Below are 13198 nucleotides of genomic sequence, written 5' to 3'. Positions count from 1 at the left end.
TCTGGGTGGGTGAATTGCTCATTAGCCCTGCATGCTTTACCCCCCTCCTTTCATTTCTAGCAAAGGCAGAGAAAGGAGAGTTAAAAATGGTGGTGATGAGCCAGGCCTTTGACTCGCAGTTGTCGAGAGAAGCCGCAACGAACTTCTTGTGTAGGCAGCAGCCAGGCAGAACCAGGGATCTTAAAAGTAACCCTGGGATCAAATTGTAAAGGGACAAATCATAACCTCTCCATAATAATAACACGTAACTCCCTCCCTTTCCCTCCACTATCTGTCTGTCTCCACTCCAAGTGCAGCTGTGGGTCATTACCATGAAGTAGCGATCGGGGAGCTTGTTGGAGAGGGCAAAACTCTATCAACTGTGGGGTAATTAGAGGAGAAAAAGAGGAGAGGAGAGGAGGATATGTCGATTAAGATGAGATATAATGAGAGAGCCGAGGTAAAAAGGGATGCTAGAAATACAAAAGGACGAGCGGAGAGAGGAAGAGGAAGTAGAAGAATAATAAGATCAATGACAGACAGGGTAGCGAAGGAAGACAATGAGTGGAGTGACAAAAAAAAAAAATCATGTTTTTTTTATCCCATTGTGTGGAATATTACAGAGACTTAACAGATGTCAGCTCAGATTACGTCATTACATATGGTAGGAGGATGGGAGGATTTTATTTTTTATACAAACAAAATGTGTGAATTTATATTAGGCTATGACAAATACAGTGCACAGGACATGTTTAAACATATACACCCATAAATCAGAATCAACTATACAGATCAAATATGTTAAAGCACACAATACACAGAAAGATACTGTACATGTAACTAAACAAAGACAATAATGCTAAACATGGCATAAGGATATACAGTTGCTATCATTTGTTACTGTCTCTGTCTGTTGGACTTTCACTAACTCCTGTCCTGTTCTCTCACTGTTGCTAAGTAACTATAAGGCAGTGACTGACATTTTTTTCCTGTGTGCAAATGCAAGATTTAATAGCTGTAACAAGCTAGCTAATTAAGCCAACATTAGCTCCATGAGGTGGCGGAAAACGGTGTCTGTGTTTGACTTTTTAAAATTTCAAACTGAACAAAAGCCCTGGAAGGATGTCTTAGATACTTAATGGCTGCGTACATGATATCATGCTCACATAATTGAGGCTAAGCTCCCGGGCAAAAAGTAAGCCTGTTTATTATCCACGCACAGACTTGTAGCAGTGTTGTTGTATTGCAGCGTGGAGCTAGTTAGCCCTTGTATTATATGTGTGATAATGAAAAATGAAGGTGAAATCTAGTAAATATTTAATTTTTAACATTATAAGGCTTTTAGGATGAAAACTAACCACACTGCTATCTCACATAATGAGTTTGGCTGAGGTTGCTGGAGTGTAAACATCCCCAAGAGCTATAAAAGTTAGCTTGAATATAAGCATTCAGGACCAGCTCCGAAATAGTGGAGAAATACTGCACAGTGGATGTACTAATCATTAACAGGGCTTCTTTTTTTTTCTTTTTTACAGTAACTTGTAAGTATATAAAATAATTGCCTTACTTTTGAAGTAAAGTGGGATTAGGTTAGTACTAGTAAGCTAGTTAGCCGTACATGCTAGCATGCGCAACTTATGTTAAGAGTCCATTTTCTCCATCTAATTTCTATACCGCTCATCTTCTAGAGGGTCAATGGAGAGCTGGAGCCAGTCTCAGCTGATATTGGGGCGAGAGGCGGGGTACACCCTGAACAGGTCTCCAGTCAATCACAGGGCTAACATATAGAGAGACCGACAACCATTCACACTCACATTCACACCTACGGGACAAAAAAGAGCACAGCACCATCCACACTATTAATGTACAGCGTTTCCCTCTTACTACTGCTCCATGTACACTGCAGAGGAGTTTAATAAACAGATGTCTGTACAGAATATAGAATAAAGCATTTTATATACAATGTTTTTGTATCATTTGTATATTAAACAGTAATATAGAGAGTTTATAAGTGCAGTAAATGTTTTGGTTTTTTCGTGATTATTTTACAGGAAGTGTTTTTGGACCTAACATGGCTGCATTACATGACACCGCGGTTCATATTTGTGAAATTACTTTATTTTATTTAATGCAGTTTGATTGCAATCATCAATTTGGACCACAAAAAGCCAGACCAGGTCTGCAGTCACTGATAGATGGCAGGTTGTTGTTACTGAGCTGTATAATATTTTTATAATATTAAAAAAATAAATAAAGGCATATACAATGAAACAAGTCCTATATAGAGGGCTGCAAGTAATGATTATTTTTGGTGAAAATGAACCATCTTCTCATCAACATAATGTCGTCAAATGTCAGTACCACTGATGTGTGTAAATTATACTGCAGTATTGTTGAGAAACCTTCTGCATTCAAGAGCCAATATTTTCACACTTATTAATGTTTCTTTGTTTTTTTTTAACAATGCATCATCAGTGCAGGAGAAAATGTCAGATTTCAATTACAGAGGGGATGGAAAAACAAAAATGCACAAATAGATGAATGCCACCTTATTTATGTACTGCTTTTGAATAGTAAATCTCCTATGTGGTTCTTGCCTGAGGGGACAATGCTGGCACCTTACCACTGTCAAACCTTGTCTCAAACGGAATGCAAAACGCCTTTATCTCCTGAATTATGTCTCATCTTTCGCAGTGGGACGGCGTCGGCCCTTTTCCAGACTTGGCGGAGCCCCCGAAAGGCATCCAGATGTTATGGCACCCTACCATCGTCAAGCCCTACCTCACACTGCTGTCTGAGTGCTCCAACCCAGACACCTTGGAGGGAGCAGCTGGGGCCCTGCAAAACCTAGCTGCTGGCAGCTGGAAGGTAAAGACCTAGGCTATAATATAGTGATACTACAAGACATCTGCAAGGAAATATTTTGGCAAATATCACTCTAACATATCACGCAAACTTAACTTACTGGCCCTTTAAAATGTTCCCATGCATGTATGAGTGCAACCATGAAGTGTATAGTGCTCTGAAATCAACCCTTTCATGTAACGGTGTTAAAAGGAATAAATACTTTTTCTAGTCACCTATCATGTTTCAAAGGTGCAGTGGTTTTCAGCAGCTGGAATAATTAATTATGTTTTCTAAATGCCCAGTCGTAATTTACCAAATGTGCCATAACACCATATCTGTGATCACATACTTTTTGACAAGAAACAGCCTGTTGTGTCCACACATCAGTTAAAGTGAATTATAACACACCAGATATGAGAAAAAAAAGAGGAGATGTGTGTATAAAAGTGCATTAAATCAAATCTGTGTGTCCACATCTGACCCCTCTCCTCCTTCTTTTTGCACCCAGTGGTCTGTCTATATCCGGGCTGCGGTGCGCAAGGAGAAGGGCCTCCCTATCCTGGTGGAGCTACTGAGGATAGACAACGACCGGGTGGTGTGTGCCGTGGCCACTGCTCTGAGAAACATGGCCCTGGACATCAGGAACAAGGAGCTCATTGGTGAGTAGTTGATTCATAGTAATCAATGTTAAAAAGGTATTTGAGGGAGAAAAATGAACATTTAAAAAAATGCATTAAATTAAAAAAGGCTATAATATAATTATTAATGCAAATCAACTTAGTTTAAGAATTTTTCTTTGAGTGTAATTTCTTGATACCAGTGGAGTAATATGCCTTAATTGAAGATAATGACACTGAAAACAAGTGCAGTTATCTCCACCCACGTACAGAATTGCTTTAATGCAGAATACGACACTTGTTAAAGTGGATAAGTCTAGCAGTCATTTTTTAAAAGAGCAGTTAAAATGTAATTTGCATGGAGGATCATTTGTGCGTGGAAAGGCAGAGCGGCACTGAGTGTGCTTTTATGATATTTGTGTGTATTTACGCAGATATACAGATAGTTTCTTTCTTCAAGCAGATAGTAGTGTCGCTCTGGCTCGTCGTTTGATGCTTGATTTTCCTTCGGAGACAGAATGATGTCTGTGAACTGTGATGTGAACTCTGCTTTTCTGCTGGTCCCCATAGCAACAACCACATGCCTCCTTCTACTTACTCTGTCTGATGCTTCAGGCTGTGAGCTAAGCTGTGGGTGTGTGTGTTTGTGTGTGTGTTTGCTGAATGCATCCATTCATGTGTATAGTGTATGTAGGTTGTAATGTCATATATCACGCTGCCACTGGGCATGCCTGTATATTTTTGATAGGACATATTGTCTGCCCTAAGTTGTGTTCTGTTAACACGATGAAATAGTGTTAGAGACACAGTATGTTGTGTAATTATATCCTTGGAGCTTTCAGCAGTAGATGTCAATACTGTCTGCACAGACTGATCCTCTGTGAGTCAACTTTATTGCTGCACTGTTCCAAACTTGACTGAGAGCCTCATTTGCAGTGTTGTTATGTTTGCAATAATGTGAATATTGCCAATACCATGAGGATACGGCAGCAGTTAAATTAAGCTCTTTACATGGTTCGGTTATATATCACGACTTAATGTCATAAGCAGATTTATTTGTGTGAATTACTTTGATTATCTGAAGAGAATTGTGCTTTTTTTTGCTGAAAATCAAAGAGTCATTAAGAAAGTTGGTCTAGTTTAATCTCAGCTGTAGTGTTTACCGTCATTCAAACTGTACACATTTTTCTTGACTTTTGTCTGTAAATAAAGCTCATGTCCCCCAGATAACTTATTTTATTCTGACTGGATAAAGCTGCTGTCGGAGGGAAAACTTGTAACTTAATATTGTGTTTTGGACATACTAGGTTTCTGACAGTGACCATAATTATCAACATCAAGAGAATTGGTCAAGCCTTGTGTTCTATTTCTAAAAGCACTTTTTTTTGTCTTTTTTTCTTCCCATTCATTGAGGGTCCCTTTCTGCTCAAAGGCTGCTGGGCACTTGCCCATATGGTTGATCCAGCCATGATATCCCCACATTCACACATACATGCCGCCAAGTACACAGACTATACTGTACATCACTGCAACTGCATAATTACAGTCACAATATACCTAAAAATCATAATATCAGGCTATTATTATATTAAGCATTAGTTATTTTTTAATGACATATTAATAAAAAAAAACCGGAGTGGATGCTCTCTTGCCACAGCATTAAAAATCACATACTGTGAATATAAACTGTCAACGGGTCACTCCATCGCCCTAGGGTGATGACCCAATCAGAATTAGGGGCAGAGGGCACAGTGGATACGACTGTCCGATGGCAATACTGACATGTCATGGGAAATGTATTCAGTCAGTTTTAAGCCACGTGCTCATTTCTCCATCATCGTCTGACAGCCCACCCAAACCAGGTTGTATTTTTAGTTCAGACCTTCAGCTTTCTGATGGATTTTGAAAGTTAGATAAGGAAAAGAGGAGAGTACATAGTCTAGTTAGGGACTGTACTGAAATTATTATGGGATAAAATGTCTTACTTAGAAGCAAATACAGTATATGTTGAAATGAGCTGTTTTTGACTCTGCTTTCTAATTTTTTTGCTTTATTGGCGTCAATGTGAAATTTAAGATGCTGCCAAAAGCACAAGACATGTAATACTGATCCAAGTTAGCATAGTAACAGCTCAAAAGGTCTTTTTTTTCATCCCCATTTCCACACTTTCTCCTCATTTACATCTCCAAACACTTTAACCTACATAACTCCACTCTTTCCCCACCCACTCTGTCACTTTTACCCTCTGTGCCCACAGGTAAGTACGCCATGAGGGACCTGGTGCACCGTTTGCCCGGTGGCAGCAACAACAACAACAGCGGAGGGGGAGGAGGAGGTGGAGGTGGAGGAAGCACCAACAGCAGCATACTGATGGGGAAGACCATGTCAGACGACACCATCACCGCTATCTGCTGCGCGTTGCATGAGGTCATCACCAAGAACATGGAGAACACCAAGGCCCTGAGGGACGCCGGTGGCATCGAGAAGCTCATCGGCATCGCCCGCAGCAAAGGAGACAAGTAAGCCGAATGAGAACATGTTGTCACATAGAAGAGGGTGTATAAAAAAACGCAGGTGCATCACTGTCTTGCCTTTTAGTTACAATCAAAAATAAAACTTTGCATCATTGTTGCTGAATTTTTCAAAGTGGATCCAGAATTTGAAATATTCAGTATTCAATTTACGACCACTTATTTTAAGCGCTGTTATTGGATCTTTTAAAAGACAAATCACACCAAATAGAGACTCGTGCGTCACAGTCACCACGTCGCAGACACTGCATTAAATACAATCTCCATTTAATTGTCTCCATATTTCCAAATGTTGATTGTTGGATACGCACTTCTGCATATTAATGCTTCACTGGCAGCCTGCTTTTCTGTATTTAGTTATTAGTTCATTAGCAAAGCAGATAGCAAACAGGTGGAGTGAGACACAAAGGAAGACAAATTCATCAGCCCAGAGGAAAAGTAGGTTGAATGACAAAAGGCTGCATGTGACAGTGGTGGAGAATGGGGAGGTGAAGCTGAAAGAGACTGCAGCAGAGACACAGGAGGAGGGAGAAAGAAAAAGGTGTAGAGAGGCTGTGCTTGTTTTCGAGCTATGAGTCAACAGTCAAAACAGCCAAGAAAAAATAAGGACCAAAGATTATTTGACCGTTCCTCTCTTGTTCGCTGTCTACACAGTTTATTTACCTCCATTCCTACATTTCATTGCACTTTGCTTTGACAGTAGGAACAGAAAAGAAATATGTGGAGAGTGAATCGTATAAGGCTTATAAGGATTATTTTACCCAAATAACTAAAGACAAAACAGAGAGAGAACAGGGGGCGTGTCAGCACAGTCAGTCCAAAAAGTATGCCTAAGCCTTCTTAAGTGCTCTTGTGTTGAATTTAGACACTGAGATACTGAATAAAAAGAACAATGATTTGGGTGCAGCAACCTTTTTGAACTACTTTGTAGAAGAAAATAAACTTGATTTTAATAATTTAGAGTTTAGCTTCATTTAAATGTATCCTGGTTTCGTTAGGTCTGTGTCTGTCTTTCTATGATATATATTAATACATCAAAATGATTACATATTTATATCAATTATTCATTTGATCAATTTAACACATTTAAATATGTGACTTAAGGGCTGCCCTTAACATCACGTAATAGCATGAATTAAACAAGTCAACAGCTGAGAAGGCAGCTACTCCTGCTAACTGCTAAGCTAGTTACCCTCAGCAGGAGGTTTGCTGGACTTTTCTCCATTACGACTAGATTGAACTACTACCTTATTTAATTACTGGCATGTGTAATAACTAACTGTTTTACTAAGTCCTTTCTCCACTTCATCACAATGAATATTTTCTCATTTGCAGATAACAACCAGGGAAAATCAGTTAATAAACTAAGTTTTAGCTTGAGCTGAGGCTAATTCTAGCACCAGCTAGCTAGCTTTAACTTGATATATCTCATTTTTGCTCTCTTGCTTTAGTTAAATTAGGTTAGATGTAAAAGCTGTTTTCAGAGAAATTATACATTCCTACGGCCTAATATATTTTATATATTTTAAAACATATGTCAAAAGGATTAGCTCAGCTGTGACTAAATATTTAGCTACTGTGTTTGCCTCTATAATAAAAAATGACACATTTTGGTTCTTACTTTAACACAAAAGTTGTGTTTTTTTATTCAGTGCTCTTTCAAGAATCAAAGTCATTATTCAAAGCTGACATAAGGAGGGTATAAATCCATAGATATTACACATTTTCTCATTCTTCAAAGAGCATTTGCTTTGCACCAGTGCAAGAGGATAGGATATGCAATCACATCATCCAAAACAATAACATTTACAAAAATGGCTTGAAGGAACTCATTTTAATTTCCCAGGCACTGATAAGGGCATGTGAGCCAATTAGACCCATAGCCATTCATCAGCAGTGTCAAAACCTGGAGGATGCAGAATTAAATATTGGCCAATCAGTCAACCAGGCAATCATGCAATTTGGCCTGAGAACATTTGAAGTTCTCAGTTTTGTTGAGATAAAGATGGCATTGGCATAGTGCATCCTGGGTATTTTCTTCCTTAGGTTTCAGTAAGTTAATGTTTCACATTCTGGTTTAGTGCTCGAACACCTCATACTACTGTAGCACAAAATGAAACTAAGGACGGTCAAGCTTTATTCTGTGTGTTTTTCTTCTCCCTGCTGAATTCCTAGACATAGTCCTAAAGTGGTGAAAGCAGCATCTCAAGTCCTAAACAGCATGTGGCAGTACAGAGACCTCCGCAGCCTCTACAAAAAGGTAAAGTCTGAATGGCAAAGTGTCCTCTGGCTGTATAATTATGGGGCATGTCAGTCTTGTTGGCTTTTTTTCTTTTTACCTTACTGACAGACTGAAAACTGAGCAATTAGAAATGATAACATGTTTAAGACCTTTCTCCTCTCCTCTCCTCTCCTGTCCTCTCCTCTCCTCTCCAGGACGGCTATTCTCAGTACCATTTTGTCGGCTCTTCCTCCACGATAGAGAGAGACAGACAGCGACCTTATTCATCCTCTCGTACTCCCTCCATCTCACCCGTACGGACCTCGCCCAACAATCGATCAGGTGAGTACACCCCCACTCCACATACACACACACACACACACACACACATACACGCACACATATGCATCCACCTTCCCCCATCTTCCCTTTTGTCCTCTATCACTCTTTCCGTCAGTACAGTCCAGTCAAACAAGGTCTTCTTTAACCTTCACACTAAGGCAGTTTCCGACAAATTATACCGCTGTCAGGTGGAATCCTTGCACAGGGCCTCCTAAAGAGTCCGCCCTTGCATTGTTGAAATTAAGGTTTGACTAATATGAGCCATCCAAGGCCTCAGTATGTCTGGACTGATGGCAATATCCTCTGCTGATCAGAGGTGGAAAGTAACTGTGTACATTAACTCAACCACTGTAGTGAAGTAAAACTGGTACTTGAACTTCCTTTTAACTTTTTCCATCCGTCCATCCCATTGTTTCGCGAACGCCTTTAGGGAATTTGTTCAATTTTGGCACAAACATCCACTTGAACTCAAGGATGAAACGATTATTAGATATTTCACATTTGATCGGATACTGAATGGGTGACACTAATCGTGGGTGGCCACCTTGAAACCCGAAAGAGACAGATGCAGCCACGCATACATGCTGGCAGGCGGCATCATAGCCAGCAGCTTCTATATGAAAGGCTGCTGATAATGACATAACACTTGTGAACCATATGGCACTGAATCAATAGCCAGTCCAGTCCAACATGGATAACCAGATCTAACTCATTATGTTTCCCACTGATCCCACTAACTACCTCTTAATCTGGCATGTATTGTGTTTTTCCCCCAACTCTAGATGTCCATATTATCTAACACAATTTTCATATTTGTTCCAAGTGGTTCTTTGGGCGAGTAAGGCAGATACAGACAATTAAAAGTGCCAGTCAGGGTTAACAATAGTGAATAGAGGGTAGGAAAGGCTCCTAAGGAGAAAGGAGTGTGAGAGGATTAGATGTACATGAAGTGTAGTAAATACAGGTGCTGAGAGAGTGGCCTGCAGCCAGACAGAGGAAGAGAGAAGAAGAACACAGAGGTAAAAGGCTGTGGTGATTGTAGAGATCTTCTGTTCAACATCCACATGAAGCATCGTCTACTGTCATGGTTACAGCTTTGAGAATCAGAATCAGCTTGGCCAAACATACACTTGCAAGTATTATATGAGTCTGGGAAGACATCGATGTTAAGTGCAACTTGATGGGTTTGTGGAGGCATACAGCAGCGAAGCGAGCTGGTACTTCTAGTTATATTTTTGTATGCAGGACTTATTTTCTTGGCAGGGTCTAAAAGCTTTTGAAACTGAAATCATACTAATCAAACATAATTATAATAGACTAATAATAAAATATTTTCTCTTTTGTTATGTTACTACTCAGTAACATAAAACATTTACAGTGTTTGTGGTGCACACAAGAGCTGACAATCAAGACATAATTGCATTACAGTAGGCTACTCTTACCATTACATGCTTTTAACCTCTCTTTGTGAATTTTTTACCTTATGTTGCTGTAGCCTTTATGTTAAACTGATGACATTCATGTCAGTCCTTTGCTGTGTGGGAAGGTTTACAGATTATCAGAAGATTCAATGAAACATGTACAGTAAGAGTAAAGCAACTCAAAAAAGGACTTAACAGCTAATAGAAACCAGTTGGCCAGCTCATCACTCCTCAGTTTCATCATCAAGAGTGATGATGCCACAGGCCTGAACTGCTTTTTAACGCTTATCAACACGCAAAGCTCTCAACATTATGTTAACAACCTCAGTTCCTCAGAAACACCTCCACCTGCTCCTGATTGTGGCTGCTGTCGTAACTTTAAATAAAACTGACTCATGAGACCAACATGAAAAATTTCCATCACATTTAGATAATAAGATGCAAGTCTAAAAGGTACTATAGTAGACAATCTGTATTGTTTTAATCATATCTTATGACACTGAATGACTGGTAGAGAAATGTATTGTTCTGTATCTGCTAACCAATGCATAATTCAAATCAATTTGAAATTACCATACATGAAAGCTTTAACTAGGTTTTGTGAGACAAAAAGATTTATGAGGCTGTCAACATTCAGCAGCAAAATGATAAATACTGTAGTTTGGGGGCTAATTTCCTACTTTTTGTTCTGTGTCTCTGTTTACAAGTGTGCAGGAAGTCACAGATGGTACATCAAGACATTTGTTTAATTTCGCTGCTGTGGACATTTTTCACATACAAAAGAAATGTCTCCTTTGTGTGAACAAGCCTTAGATTGTATATTCCCACAACAGTTGCTTTCAAATGGCCTTGAAGTTCCCGATATCACAATAGACTGGTGATAGTAGCGGAGCATTAATGAGCATATGGATCAATGCTAACTGTGTTTTAATGTACAGAGGAGCAGAAAAGAGACAAAGAGACAGATGCAGCCACGCGTGCTGGCTGGCAGGCTGCATCATAGCCAGCAGCTTCTATGTGAAAGGCTGTTGATAATGATTTGAATATTAGAAGAAACGCTTGTGAACCATATGGCACTGAATCAATAGCCAGGTTTCCTCCAACATGGCTAACCAGATCTAACTCATTATCTTTCCCACTGATCCCACCAACCCCTCTCAGTCTAGCATGTATTGTGTTTTTTTCCCCAACTGTGGATGTGAATATTATCTTTTGCAATTTTCAAATTTGTTCCTTGTACAAGTGGTTCTGTGGGTGAGTCTGAGACAGATAAAAGTGCCAGTCAGAGTTGTCAATAGTGAATAGAGGGTAGGAAATGCTCCTGGGGAGAGAGGAGTGTGACAGAATTAGATGTACATCAAGTGTAGTAAATACAGGTGCTGAGAGAGTGGCCTGAAGCCAGACAGAGGAAGAAAGAAGAAAAAGACAGAGGCTATAGTAAAGCAGAAATCAGTAGGAGGGACCACTCCAGGGTTAGGCCGAATTCTTAGATGAAATGATCCAGAGTGGATAATGTACTTTTTTACGAGCACAAATATCATGCGAGTAAAATGTGTCAATACCTGTTCTCGTGGTGAAGAAAAATCCCTATTGGATAGCTGTGTCACAATGTTGCTATAAACACAGCCTCTCTGTCCACATAGATTAACAGCTCACGACTCTCACTGCTTCAACACATATCCATTTTAAGCTTAAATTACCAACACCCTAATATGGGACCAGCCCACTTCTGTTTTAAGTCCCGCCCATTCCAATTAGGGATACGGATTGGTTGAAAAGATGCAGATAAAGGTATACTCGCTCATCCCTAGTATATACCTCTTTTAAATTGCACGCTGGTCAAAAAGGTTAAGATTTGAGAAAAGAGTGTGACAGCTGAAATAATACATAGAGTAAAGATACATACAAAAAGAAACAATTTTCAAATCACTCTGGCCTTTCTGCTGTGAAAAGAGTGTAGTGTAGTGTGAAAGTTGTCATTCTAGCTGTAGACTCCTTCTTGTGTGTCCAAAAGTGTGCGGATGATGGATTTGAAGGTTAAAGATATTCCCCTTGTGTGTGTTTGTGTGTGTAGCGAGCGCTCCCGCGTCCCCCAGAGAGATGATGGCATTGAAGGAGAGGAAGGGAGACTACGAGTTGACCGGCAATGCCACTTACCATGGCAACAAAGGGGAACACACATCCCGAAAGGACACAATGACAGGTAGGAATTCCCTACTGTTTGACGCAAAAACACACGCACATTGTTAAGTTCTAGAGAAAGTCAACTATGAAATTCTACAATTTCTTAGTTAAAACTATACCAATAAATGGACAGCGTTAATCAGATATTTCACTGAGTGATTGAAATATTTGACCTGATGGTGGCACCAAAGGATTAAGGTTAAGGATCTCCAAAGTGAGGAGTATTCATCCTCTGGGAATCATGAATGCCTGAACAAAATTTCAATCGATCCAGCAGTTGTTGAGATGTTACAGTCTATCAGTCTATCCACACTCTTCTGTATGTGTTTACGGTAATATCCAAGTAAATGATTTGAAGTCTTAATCTTCACTGTCTTTACAGGTCAAATCTCTGGTGGGTCTTCAACACTACACAGAGGAGCATATGTGTCACCTACTGATGACCTGAAGTATAATCAGGTACCACAAGTCCTTTTCTATGTTAAAAAAATGTCCATATTTATATTACGTATACATGTGTAACCAATTTTGTACCCCTGAAATTGATCATGAAACGTATCTCGTTATTGAGATGCGTTATCTGTTATTTACACAAGCTACCAATTGACAAAAGAGAGCAATAGTCATGGAACATAACAAAGAGAGATGTAAACAGAGGGGGAAAATGAGAACACCAAAGGCAGGTTAATGATTACATTTCAGCGTAGAGGTTTTAGGTGTCCCAGGTTCTCTGAGAGAAAAACATCTCACCCACAACACTCAACATCTGATAGAAGAAGTTTCTTTCAGTCTCTTGCCCTCTCTGTCTGCGGCAATGTCTTCTTACCTCTCTATGACTCATCTCACCTTAAAGAGAAGGAACAGCTGTATAGTAAGTTCTAGATGGAGACGTACTATCACAACAAAAGTGTAAGCTTCTATAGAAATTGTATAGAAATGTAATAGTTGTACTATAGGGTGAATACTCTACAAAGGTTGCCTTAAACTCACACATTTATACAGCCCTGTTTTAGTTTTATTGGAGTGCTGCAGTGAATTTCTCTCAGGGTCTGACCT

General features: G+C 39.6%; 1 protein-coding gene across 2 annotated transcripts in view; it reads left to right on the top strand.

Annotated features, from left to right (window-relative positions):
• ctnnd2b (catenin (cadherin-associated protein), delta 2b) overlaps window positions 1-13198 on the top strand; it is a 136184-nt gene that overhangs the window by 121374 nt on the left and 1612 nt on the right. For both annotated transcript variants that reach the window (XM_062428552.1, XM_062428553.1), the window contains 7 exons: window positions 2674-2847; window positions 3335-3485; window positions 5701-5962; window positions 8150-8234; window positions 8411-8537; window positions 12033-12161; window positions 12525-12601. In XM_062428552.1, coding sequence (XP_062284536.1) covers window positions 2674-2847; window positions 3335-3485; window positions 5701-5962; window positions 8150-8234; window positions 8411-8537; window positions 12033-12161; window positions 12525-12601 — 1005 coding nt within the window. The remainder of the gene's footprint in view (window positions 1-2673; window positions 2848-3334; window positions 3486-5700; window positions 5963-8149; window positions 8235-8410; window positions 8538-12032; window positions 12162-12524; window positions 12602-13198) is intronic.

Source organism: Scomber scombrus, chromosome 11 (assembly GCF_963691925.1).
Source record: "Scomber scombrus chromosome 11, fScoSco1.1, whole genome shotgun sequence".
Lineage (NCBI taxonomy): Eukaryota > Metazoa > Chordata > Actinopteri > Scombriformes > Scombridae > Scomber > Scomber scombrus.
Note: the sequence above shows the minus strand (reverse complement) of the source record. Positions and strands in the feature narration are given on the sequence as shown.